General features: G+C 52.1%; 1 protein-coding gene across 1 annotated transcript; it reads left to right on the top strand.

Moving 5' to 3' along the window:
* Positions 1-288: 288 nt before the first annotated feature.
* On the top strand, positions 289-1,794 carry LOC100770995 (7-alpha-hydroxycholest-4-en-3-one 12-alpha-hydroxylase). The gene has a single exon (XM_027415459.2). It carries the CDS (start codon positions 289-291, stop codon positions 1,792-1,794), a length of 1,506 nt encoding a protein of 501 aa, XP_027271260.1.
* Positions 1,795-11,646: the final 9,852 nt, after the last annotated feature.

Below are 11,646 nucleotides of genomic sequence, written 5' to 3'. Positions count from 1 at the left end.
CCTGTGCCGTAGTTCGAGGCTTTTCTTTTACCTTCTTTATGGTCACCCCCTCCTCCCCTTATCTGGCCAGTCTCTGCTGTGTGTCATGTGTTAAGTTGGAATAACACTTTTCTGCCAGGTGCCAGCTAACTAGAGTTATTTACCACATCTCACAGTCACAGAGCAAGGTCCAAGGGCACAGACCTTTGCATTCCTGACTTCTGAAGGCCATATAAAGCCATTTCAGCACCAGAGAACTGGTAAGTACTGAGCTGACAAGACTGTGCAGAGCTCAGCTGGAGCCTGGCCATGGTGCTGTGGGGCCCGGTGCTTGGAGCCTTGCTCACTGTCATTGTGGGATGCCTGTGTCTGTCCACACTGCTCAGGCACCGAAGGCCCCAGGAGCCTCCTCTGGACAAGGGTTTTGTGCCCTGGCTGGGCCATGCCATGGCTTTCCGGAAGAACATGTTTGAATTCTTGAAGGGGATGTGGACCAAGCATGGGGATGTGTTCACAGTACAGCTAGGGGGTCAGTACTTCACCTTTGTCATGGACCCCCTCTCCTTTGGTCCCATCCTTAAGGACACACAGAAAACACTAGATTTCATAAAGTATGCGCAGGAGCTGGTGCTAAAGGTGTTTGGATACCAGTCCATGGATGGGGACCACCACATGGTACACTCAGCCAGTACTAAGCATCTGATGGGACAAGGCTTGGAGGACCTCAACAAGACCATGCTGGACAGTCTGTCTTTGGTGATGCTAGGACCCGAAGGCCCGAGTCTGGGTGCCAGTTCCTGGCATGAAGATGGCCTCTTTCGCTTCTGCTACAGTATCTTGTTCAAGGCTGGCTTCCTTGGCTTGTTTGGCTACACCAAGGACAGGACACAGGATCTGCAAGAGGCCGAGGAGCTATTCACCAAGTTCCGCAGGTTTGACCTTCTTTTCCCCAGGTTTGTCTACTCCCTGCTGGGGCCCCGGGAGTGGGTAGAAGTGAGCCAACTCCAGCGTCTCTTCCACCAGAAACTCTCTGTGGAGCAAAACCTGGAGAAAGATGGCTTAAGTAACTGGTTAGGTTGCATGCTGCAGTCTCTGAGGGAACAGGGAATAGATTCATCCATGCAGGACAAATTTAACTTCATGATGCTCTGGGCTTCCCAGGGGAACACAGGGCCGACCTGTTTCTGGGTCCTCTTATTCTTGCTGAAGCATCAGGATGCCATGAAGGCTGTGAAAGAGGAAGCCACCCGGGTCCTGGGCGAAGTCAGATTGGAAGACAAAAAGTCTTTTGTCTTCAGGCTCAGTGCCCTGAAATGCACCCCGGTGTTGGACAGTGTGATGGAGGAGACTCTGCGACTGAGAGCTACGCCCACCCTCCTCAGGGTAGTGCAGAAGGATTTCATCCTAACGATGGCCAGTGGACAGGAGTACCAGATCCGTCGTGGAGACAAGGTGGCTCTCTTCCCCTACCTCTCAGTGCACATGGACCCCGACATCCACCCCGAACCCAAGACCTTCAAGTACAACAGGTTCCTCAACCCTGATGGCACCCGGAAGATGGACTTCTACAAGTCAGGCAAGAAGATCCACCATTACAACATGCCTTGGGGCTCTGGTGTCTCCATCTGCCCCGGCAGGTTCTTTGCTCTCAGTGAGATGAAGATCTTTGTCCTGCTCATAGTTATGTACTATGACTTGGAGCTGGTGGACCCTGACATGCCTGTGCCCCCTATTGACCCAAGGCGCTGGGGCTTTGGCACCTCACAGCCCAGCCACGAGGTGTGCTTCCGATACCGCCTGAAGCCCATGCAGTGAGCTCATGGGCCTGACCACACCCTGCAGTCCTCGGTGGCTGCAGTCCACAGCCATCCTTCCAGCTCTGAGGCACCATTACCTCTCCCTAGGATCCTTGCTCTCTTGCCTCCAAGACATGACGTAGGTGGACATGCTCCCTGAAACATGCCAGACCCTCTTCTCAGGAGGAGACCCCACGGACAGCTCAGTCTGCAGCTGGTGTCCAGCTAGGCTTGGCTCATCCTGGACAGAATGAGCTTCCATGAGTCAAACAACACCTTTTGAAGGCTGCCACAAACCTGCTTTATTGGGTGCCCTACTCCATAGCCTATGGGTTCCGTGGAGTCAAGCCATTGTGTGTGCAATTGTTAATTTCCTAGTAGACTTGCTGAGAGAAAGCAAAGGGTTAAAGCTGAGGCTTGTTTTCTGGTATGTATCTCTTAGCCCAGAGTTTCCAAAGAACTAGAACTTAAACAATTTCAAAGAAATTCATTGGGTGCTTTGCATTATTGTTGATCCTGTCCTCAAACTCTGCAGCGCTTTGAAAATGGGCTCAGGGGCTGGAGAATTGCCACATTTCAAGCAGGAGGCACTTGAGCTGCCTCTTCTGTACCTTTCTCCCCTCTGCATCTTCTCCCTGTGGTTCCCAAGAACACCACTGAACTGGTTTTCTCCACCTCTGTGCCTTCCATCTCCCTGTGGGGTCTCACAGACCCGTGGATATGCTCTGTCCCTGCAGAGCCCGGCCTCCATTCCACACTGCAGTGAAGGGCTTCCTCCCCTTCTCCCCCGACTCTCTGCTCAGTACTTCCCTTCACCCACGTCCCAGAGCAGACACCAAACACCTCACCTCCTCCCTCACAACAATCAGGCCCAGTTCTGTCTGCTCAATCCCTGTAAGGCCGCTGAAACATCACTTCCTACCCACCTCTGCGTCCATTCTTAGGTCTATAGCCTCTGCTTGTTTCAACACCAGGCCTGACACCCTCACCCTTTCTTACACAGCTGTCCAAAGCCCTTTTCCAAAAGTGCCTCTGGCTGCCGCTGTTTCGTCATCCGGGCCCACCGTCACTTCATGCACATGTCATCTCTGCCAGATTTCTGCGCTGGAGCTGCCCCTAAAGCAGAGACAGAGCTTTTACTGCAAGCCCAGCACCAGTTACTCCTGGAAGCCTTCTTCGGTTTCCATCTTCCCATCCCAGAATGGCCTTGGGCCCCATGGCCTCCCCTAACTTGTTTATACATCCCAGCGCACCTGGGCTACATCAATGCTGTCATTGTCTTGGTTTTCTCTTCCTGTTCCTGACACGGATTCAAGCCCATCAGGGATTTGTCCTTGGAGGTTCTGGGGGAAGGAGGTGCGAGGTGCAGGAATGAAGACAGGGACACAGCATTGCTGGGCTGTGCCAGTGCGACTAGGTGTACCCTTGGGTCTCCTCTGCCAGGACTGTCTCCATCAGTCCTCAAGGAGGGGACCCAGAACCATCAGAACCAAGGAATGAGCCCATCAGAGTAATACCTATTTATCTCTGCCTACCAATTGTCTATGAATTCCAGTGTAGAAACTTGATTTCCAGCCTTGGCAAATTTACTTTCCTGCCCTTCCATGACCTGGCGCATGAAACACAGGTGATTTCATGGCTAGACATGCTTCCCAGATTGGGAGAACAGGCAAGTGTTGCTACCAGAGCTGTGGCTGGCTGGTAGCAGGATCTTGCTGGAACTAGCACAAGCTGGGGAACAACTGTAGCTGGATAGAGGACCCTGGAAAAGGCGGATCTAGGCAGCACAGACAACCTCACTACCATAGGGCCCAGGCAGAGGGGCTTCCCCAACACTGCTCTGTATCCTTTTAGCCTGCCCTGAGCATTGCTGGGACAGTCAGCAGGAGCCTAAACTGGGGGGCAAGATGTCTCCACCTAGCCGTGTGACTCTAGACCAAGGCCTGCCTTTCTTGAATGATAAAGTCAATCTGATAGAGCCTCTACCTAGCTATGAGCGTTAAGATAGCCTATCCTCTTCCTCAAGGCCAGGAACACAAGGAGAGGGGACAGACAGGGCATGAGAGGAGGACTGGGTGGAAAGCTGAAAGTCCTAATGGTAAGCTGACCAACAGCCTCCCATTCAGCCAGCCCGCGTCCAGCTCCGTGGGCAGGGGAAGTGGGCAACCCCTGTGGCCTCACCAGGCCCTCGCTGCCATGTCCTCTCCCTCTCGACATATGCAGGGGACATGGAACAGAATCCTGGCCTATGAACCACAAGCTCCCAGCTGCCAGTGGCCTGGGAAGCTCCCCAGAAAACTCTCCTCCTGTAGAGGGTGTGGCCTTTGAAAGCCCAGAAGGCTAGGTGGAGAACCAAGATGATCCATGGCCATGTCTGAGATGATCAGAGGTGCTCCATCACATATGCAGGGGTCTCCCAGGAAACTTGGCTATGGAGTCCCCTCCATGAGGACTGATGGAGACAGTCCTGGCAGAAGAGATCCAAGTCACACTGGCCCGGCCCAGCCCAGCAGTGCTGTGCCCCTGTCTTCATCCCCGCACCTCTCACCCCCTCCCCAGAACCTCCAAGGAAAGAGCAACAAATGGATTCTCTCCAGAGAGAGCTTACAATAAAACAAGATCAGAGATGTCTTTTAATCTGGGTGTGGAGGCACATACAGAGAGACCCAACACTCAGGAGTCTGAGGCAGGATTCCTGTTCAAAGGCAGCCAAGCTTGTCACCCAAAAAATCCATAAAGCTAAAAAATGATATAATGTAAAGCAACTCTCCTGTGGTAGTTTTGGGCACCAGGAAAGGAAAAGTCTTTTCCCCATGTAGTCACTGCTGTGACTCACGGCGCAGAGCTGAGGGACCAGCAGCTCAGAGGCAGTCACTCCTGCCCTCTCCTTGAGCCAGCATAGAGAACAGTCCGCCTTGCCTCCGAGCTTGGTGGTCAGGTGCACACAGAAGCTGCTGGCTAAGGCTGGGTGGTGCCATAGGGAGCCAGGCTTGGCAGGCTTGGTAAAGACAGAGCAGGGAAATGAGCAATGTCCAGGCCTGGAAGTAAGGGTGGAGAGGAGAGGCTCTCTCTGCCTTGGCCTGGGCTGTGAGGACTGTTGAGCTGCTACCAGGATCCTACAACCAGAAGCAGTAGTAGTGTGTCTATGACCAGTGATCCTTTGGGGCACTGTTGTGAGTCTCTTTCCCAGGCAGTGCCACCCACATGTACACAGACCGTCAGGAACAGGGCACATACCCGATACATGTTCATAGCAAATCCACATTCACACACACACACACACACACACACACACACACACACACACACACACACGTGCATGCCCAGTTGTTCTTCCACGTGCCTGACTTATCTTTAGTGTTTTTTTGTTTTGTTTTGTTTTTTGTTTTATTCTGTGTGTTCTCCACACCCACCTCTCTCAGCTCTGATGCCTTCAGGTCTCTCTGTCGAAGGCTCCAGATTCTTTATGTCAGGAGGAACTCTAGACTTCCTCAGGCCCTTATCTGTAATTGGCAACTTGTCTGAGAACGTGGAGGAAGGGTATTAGAACTCCCAAAACTATGCATATAGCCCCAGTTATGGCAACAGGACCAAGATCTCCCAAGTCCCTGACTTTGTGCCCAAGATGCACAGATGGAATGGGACATAGTCTGCAGGGTGACGGAGGCTCGGGGTCCTGTTACCAGCCTGGGTAATGCATGAGCATCTGTCTGGGACATCCATGTAGTGTGTCTGTCCCTGATAGGATATTGTGTGGGTTGTGTACAGTGTGTGTGTGTGTGTGTGTGTGTGTGTATGAATGCATAGGTGTGTGTACATGTGTACATGCGTGATGTCTATTGTGTGAATGTGCCTGGGGAAAGGGGCACACTGTTACTAAACTCAGAGAAAAGAACTGTGTGGGACATTGTCTTCCTGTTCAATGTTCTGTTCACCAGCCATTTATTCAAAAAAAATCAAAAAAGGAAAGAAGGAAGGAAGAAGGTTCAGAGGAAGAGAAGGGGAGGAGGGGGTGAAGAAAATGAAAAGAAAGACAAAAGGAAAGATCCTGTTACGGCTACCATTGCCACTTTGACAGGATGTAGAATCTAACGTAGGGTTTATAGATTAGATTAGCTGAGGTAGGAAGGCTGCCCTGGCTGTGGGTGGCACCATCCTGTGGCCAGGGGAGGAATGAATAAAAAGGACTGATCTGAGCACCAGTGTCCACCTTGCTCTGCCTCCTGACTGTGGATGCAATGTGACAGCCACCGCACACTCTGCCTCCTGACTGTAGAGACAATGTGACAGCCACCACACACTCTGCCTCCTGACTGTGGAGACAATGTGACAGCCACCACACACTCTGCCTCCTGACTGTAGAGACAATGTGACAGCCACCACACACTCTGCCTCCTGACTGTAGAGACAATGTGACAGCCACCACACACTCTGCCTCCTGACTGTAGAGACAATGTGACAGCCACCACACACTCTGCCTCCTGACTGTAGAGACAATGTGACAGCCACCACACACTCTGCCTCCTGACTGTAGAGACAATGTGACAGCCACCGCACACTCTGCCTCCTGACTGTAGAGACAATGTGACAGCCACCACACACTCTGCCTCCTGACTGTAGAGACAATGTGACAGCCACCACACACTCTGCCTCCTGACTGTAGAGACAATGTGACAGCCACCACACACTCTGCCTCCTGACTGTAGAGACAATGTGACAGCCACCACACACTCTGCCTCCTGACTGTGGAGACAATGTGACAGCCACCACACACTCTGCCTCCTGACTGTGGAGGCAATGTGACAGCCACCACACACTCTGCCTCCTGACTGTGGATGCAATGTGACAGCCACCACACACTCTGCCTCCTGACTGTAGAGACAATGTGACAGCCACCACACACTCTGCCTCCTGACTGTAGAGACAATGTGACAGCCACCACACACTCTGCCTCCTGACTGTGGATGCAATGTGACAGCCACCACACACTCTGCCTCCTGACTGTAGAGACAATGTGACAGCCACCACACACTCTGCCTCCTGACTGTGGATGCAATGTGACAGCCACCACACACTCTGCCTCCTGACTGTGGATGCAATGTGACAGCCACCACACACTCTGCCTCCTGACTGTAGAGACAATGTGACAGCCACCACACACTCTGCCTCCTGACTGTAGAGACAATGTGACAGCCACCACACACTCTGCCTCCTGACTGTGGATGCAATGTGACAGCCACCACACACTCTGCCTCCTGACTGTAGAGACAATGTGACAGCCACCACACACTCTGCCTCCTGACTGTGGATGCAATGTGACAGTCACCACACACTCTGCCACCATGCTGCCCCCATGCTGAACTGCACCCTCAAACTATGAATGAAAGTTAAGCCTTCCTTCCTTCCTTAAGCTGATGTTGTCTCCATGAGAAAATAAATTAGCACGCCCCCTGAAGTATTCGGTGAGCACCTGCTATACTCCAAGCGCGGGTAGCAGTGTGTGGAATGAAGACATACAGCCGTCTGCTGTCTGAGAAATCAGCCATTCACTGTCTTACCCTCCTCTTCACTTAGTTAGGAGTTTTGTTTCCTGGGTGCCATGCTTTGTATTTTGTTATGCAAGTCAGAAGCTGTGAGCTGTGATCAGTCTGTGAGGGGTTCTGTGGGGCTGGGGAAGTCTTGGGGGCTGAAGGATCCCTGGTGAAGAGTGACAGGCATTCACGGGGCAGCAGGGAGTATCGATTGGTCAGGAACCTTGAGGTTACAAGTAACAAAGCATCATGGTTCCACACAGTGTGTGTGTGTGTGTGTATGTCTCTGTGTGTGCGTGCATGTGTGTGCATGTGTCTGTGTGTCTGTGTGTAGTGTATGTGCATGCTGGTGTGTGTGTGTGTAACCATGCTGGTGTGTGTGTGTGTGTGTGTGTGTGTGTGTCTCTGTACACATGTGTGTGTGTCTGTGTGTATGTATGTGTGTGTGCATGTGTGTGTGTGTCTGTGCACGCGCGTGTGTATGTGTGTCTGTGTGTCTGTTTGTCTGTGTGTGTGCTGGTGGGTGTTACGGTCAAGCCAGCACTGGGGAACTGGATAAGCACCAGCTGAGCCCTGATTCTGAGGAGCCCAGAGTCTGCTCACTCATTCCTGCTCTCACACTCCACCAGTGTGAAGCACCAGACCTCACACCCTCTCTGTTTTAGTTTCATGCCTCTATTGCAGCCTGCTCTAGATGCCTTCATTCCACTGACTTTGCCTAGGTCATGTAGTGCATCCCCAAAGGATTGCTGTGGTCATGAAAATGTAAAATTGTAATTGTTCTGTGCATTAGTCAGCTTATGTCACTGCCACAAAGGGCCCAACGTCATTAATGATCAAAGAGGAAAGGTTTCCTTTGGCTCAGGGTCAGCAGACTGTAGTCTTGCAGCCCAAGATGCATTGCTTTGGGATGCTGGTGGTTGTACCAGAAGGCAATGGCCAGGAGTGAGCACACAGCTCACTCATAAGCCACGGAGGAAAACAATAGCGATGGAAAGGCTGAAGCCCCATCATTCCCTCCAAGGACATGTGCCCAGTGACCTGAGGGCCGCCTTCTAGAGGTTGCACCACTCACTACTCAGCAGCAACCCCTGGGATCAAGTGGAACTCAGAGTATACTGAGGACTGTCTAAGACTCCACTCAGAGCATGGGGCAGGGTGACCTTCCCCGAGCAAGTGGGATTAGCTCAGGAGATGAGGGAGGGCACACCTGACCAGAACCAAGCTTTATAACAGTACGGAGCAGGGCAGGGCAGACAGGTCTGGAGTGCAGAAAGCAGCACAGAGGGTGTGTGTTCAGGAAATGCAGTGGCCGGAGGGTGCGGATGTCTGGGTGCTGCTGAGAAGGAGCAGTCAGTGAAGCACCTGCCACACAAGTACCAGGGCCTGAGTCCAATCCCTGAGTCCAATCAATGCACACACACAGAGCCTGCGTCAAAAGCCAGGCATGGTGCACAGGCAAGTGCAACCTTTGGGAGAGGGAGACAGGTCCAGTCTCAAAGAACAAAGATGGATGGCACCTGAGAAATGGCACATGTGTTTGTCCTCTTATTTCTACACACTGGAACATACATACTCATGAGCACCTGCACACACACATACACACATATGCACACACGCACACACCCATGCATGTGCACACACATGCAGGCACAGACACACACACACACACACACACACACACACACACACACACACACACACACACACACGCATGTGCACACACACACACACACACACGCACGCACACACACACACGCACGTCCTGGCCTCCGTGCCAAGCAAAGCTTGTTATTGTTGCCGTTATGAGCTCATCCTGTGCACGCTTGTGTATGTCATGCTGTGTCCAAATTCACCCTCCAGGCCGCCTTCTCTCTGCTCTCTCCCCTCTCCTCCTTCCAAGTATACTCTCTTTTGTCTTAGTTTCCACAAATTAGAGGGAATAAGTGATATTCGTCTTTCTAAGTCTGGCTTACGTCACTTCACTCAACCAGAACGCTGTCCATTTTTCAGCTTCTTCTCCTCCTCCTCTTCCTCAAGGCTGGGTAACACTCTACATCGCGTGTCTGGTGTGTTTTCCACATCTATTCACCAACTGCTGGACAGCTATGCTGATTCCCTATCTGATATTGTTAAAAACTGTGACAAACACAGTGCCTGTGCCTCTGAACTGCACTGACTTATTGATGGATCATCAGCAGTTTTAGGTTTTTAAGGAACCAACAAATTACTGCCCACAGCATCTGTACCAGTTTACCCAACAGCAGTCTCTAAGGGCCCCTTTTCCTCTGTGTCCACCAGAGCTCACGGTTCTGCTGCTCCTGTTGCTCCTCTGGTAACAGCTGTCTGACCCCAGGGGAGGTAGAATTACAACATCATTCTGATTTGCATTTCTGTGATGGATAAGAATGCAGAGAGTTCTGTGTATTTATCAAGTTCTGTCTTTCTTTTGGGAAATGTCTGTTCGGACCACTCACCTTTTTTTTTTTTTTTTTTTTTTTTTTTGGTTTGGTTTTGTTTTCCCCCATTGGATTATTTGACCTTGAGTTTTTTGTCTGGATACTGGCCCTGTTAGGCAAAAGCCAGGTTGTCTGTAAGCTCCCTTTATTCTGACCACAGCCTAGGAGACTGTAGCTCCCTGCCATCCTGTCTCTCCGTCCCTGCTTGTACTTCCTGGGTGATTGGAAATTTGCTCAGAAAGTCCTTGCCTCTGATGATGTCTTTAGCTGTTTCCCCTGTGCTTTTCCCTTAGGGTTTCCAAACTTTAGGTCTTACATTGAAGCCTTTGATCCATTTTTAGCTGCTCTTTGTACCGGATGTGAGGCAGGATCTGGTTTTAATCTTCTGCGTGTGGACGGCCAGTTTCCCAGCAGGATGTGTTGAGGGGCTGCCTTTCTCACCAGCATGTGTTTTGGAAAGTTCAGATAAAGACTTGAACTTGACTGACAGACCCCGGAAAGATGGAAGGTCCCGATATTAGGTCAGAGCTGGCATGGTCCCTGCCTTCTTCCTGCCAGATGTGCACCTGAGGGGCTGTTCTCTGGCTCCAGCATCTGCAGTGTCCTCAGACTACAGCTCTGGAACTACTGTCAAGGGCAGGAAGGTATATTCTCATCTGAGCCACAGAGAAGAAGCTTTGGTGTGTAGACAGCCTGGTGTGTGGACAGCCCTAGTGTGTGGACAGCCTAGAGTGTGGGCAGCCTAGTATGTGGACAGCCTGGAGTGTGGACAGCCCTAGTGTGTGGACAGCCTAGAGTGTGGGCAGCCTGATGTGTGGACAGCCCTAGTGTGTGGACAGTCTGGTGTGTGGACAGCCCGGTGTGTGGAGAGCCTGATGTGTGGACAGCCCTAGTGTGTGGACAGTCTGGTGTGTGGACAGCCCTAGTGTGTGGACAGTCTTGTGTGTGGACAGTCTGGTGTGTGGAGAGCCTGGTGTGTGGAAAGCCTGCGGCTCTTGGCAGAAAGAGCTCGTTGCTCCATTCCACAGATACTTTATAAATGCCTTCCATACACAAGCTTCCGTGGTGCTGGTCTGAGTGCAGCAGTGAGCCCTGCACTGAGAGCCTCCTCTGCAGCTCAGCTGGGCAGGTGGGCTTAAAACAGTAGCCAGTGAATACAACAAACAGAGAAATCTGTGGACTGAGTGTAAGTGGTGAGTGCAGAGGCAGATGACCCAGGACATCAGGCATGTAGGTAGGGCATTAAGTAGGGCGAGCATGGGGCCCCCTCACCAACAAGATGACCCCAGAAAGTGAAGGAATGGGCCAAACTCTTCCCAAGAGGAAGGCTGTCCAGGAAGGTGATGTCACTGGACTCTCCCTACTGGGATGAGCCTGCGATGCCCCAGAAACACAGTGTGCCCTGCACCCAGAAACCAGGAGGCAGTGTGGCAGCGATGAGGTCATAGGATGGTCACATGGCCCTTGAAGCCCAGGAGTGGAATGACCTCCCTGGCTGCTGGAGTTCCAGGAAGCCACAGAAGCACACGGGATGGAAGCACAGACCATGGAGACCATTGCAGTGATTCAGCAGACAGCACAGGGCCCAGGAAGATGGAGGAAGGGGCAGCAGTGAGCAAGGACATCTGGTTGAGAACCACTGGGGCCAACAGCATGGTCATGCTGGCCCAGAGAGAGGGGGGGAGAGAGAGGGAGGGGAGAGAGAAGGAGAGGGACAGGGAGAGAGAGAGACAGAGAGAGAGAGACAGACAGAGAGAGAGAGAGAGAGAGAGAGAGAGAGAGAGAGAGAGAGAGGGAGAGGGAGAGGGAGAGGGAGAGGGAGGGAGAAGGAGGGAGAGAGAGAGAGAGAGAAGCACTCTTCCCAGACTGTGGCATGGCCAC

Source organism: Cricetulus griseus, chromosome 4 (genome assembly GCF_003668045.3).
Source record: "Cricetulus griseus strain 17A/GY chromosome 4, alternate assembly CriGri-PICRH-1.0, whole genome shotgun sequence".
NCBI lineage: Eukaryota > Metazoa > Chordata > Mammalia > Rodentia > Cricetidae > Cricetulus > Cricetulus griseus.
This window is presented reverse-complemented; position numbering and strand designations above follow the sequence as displayed.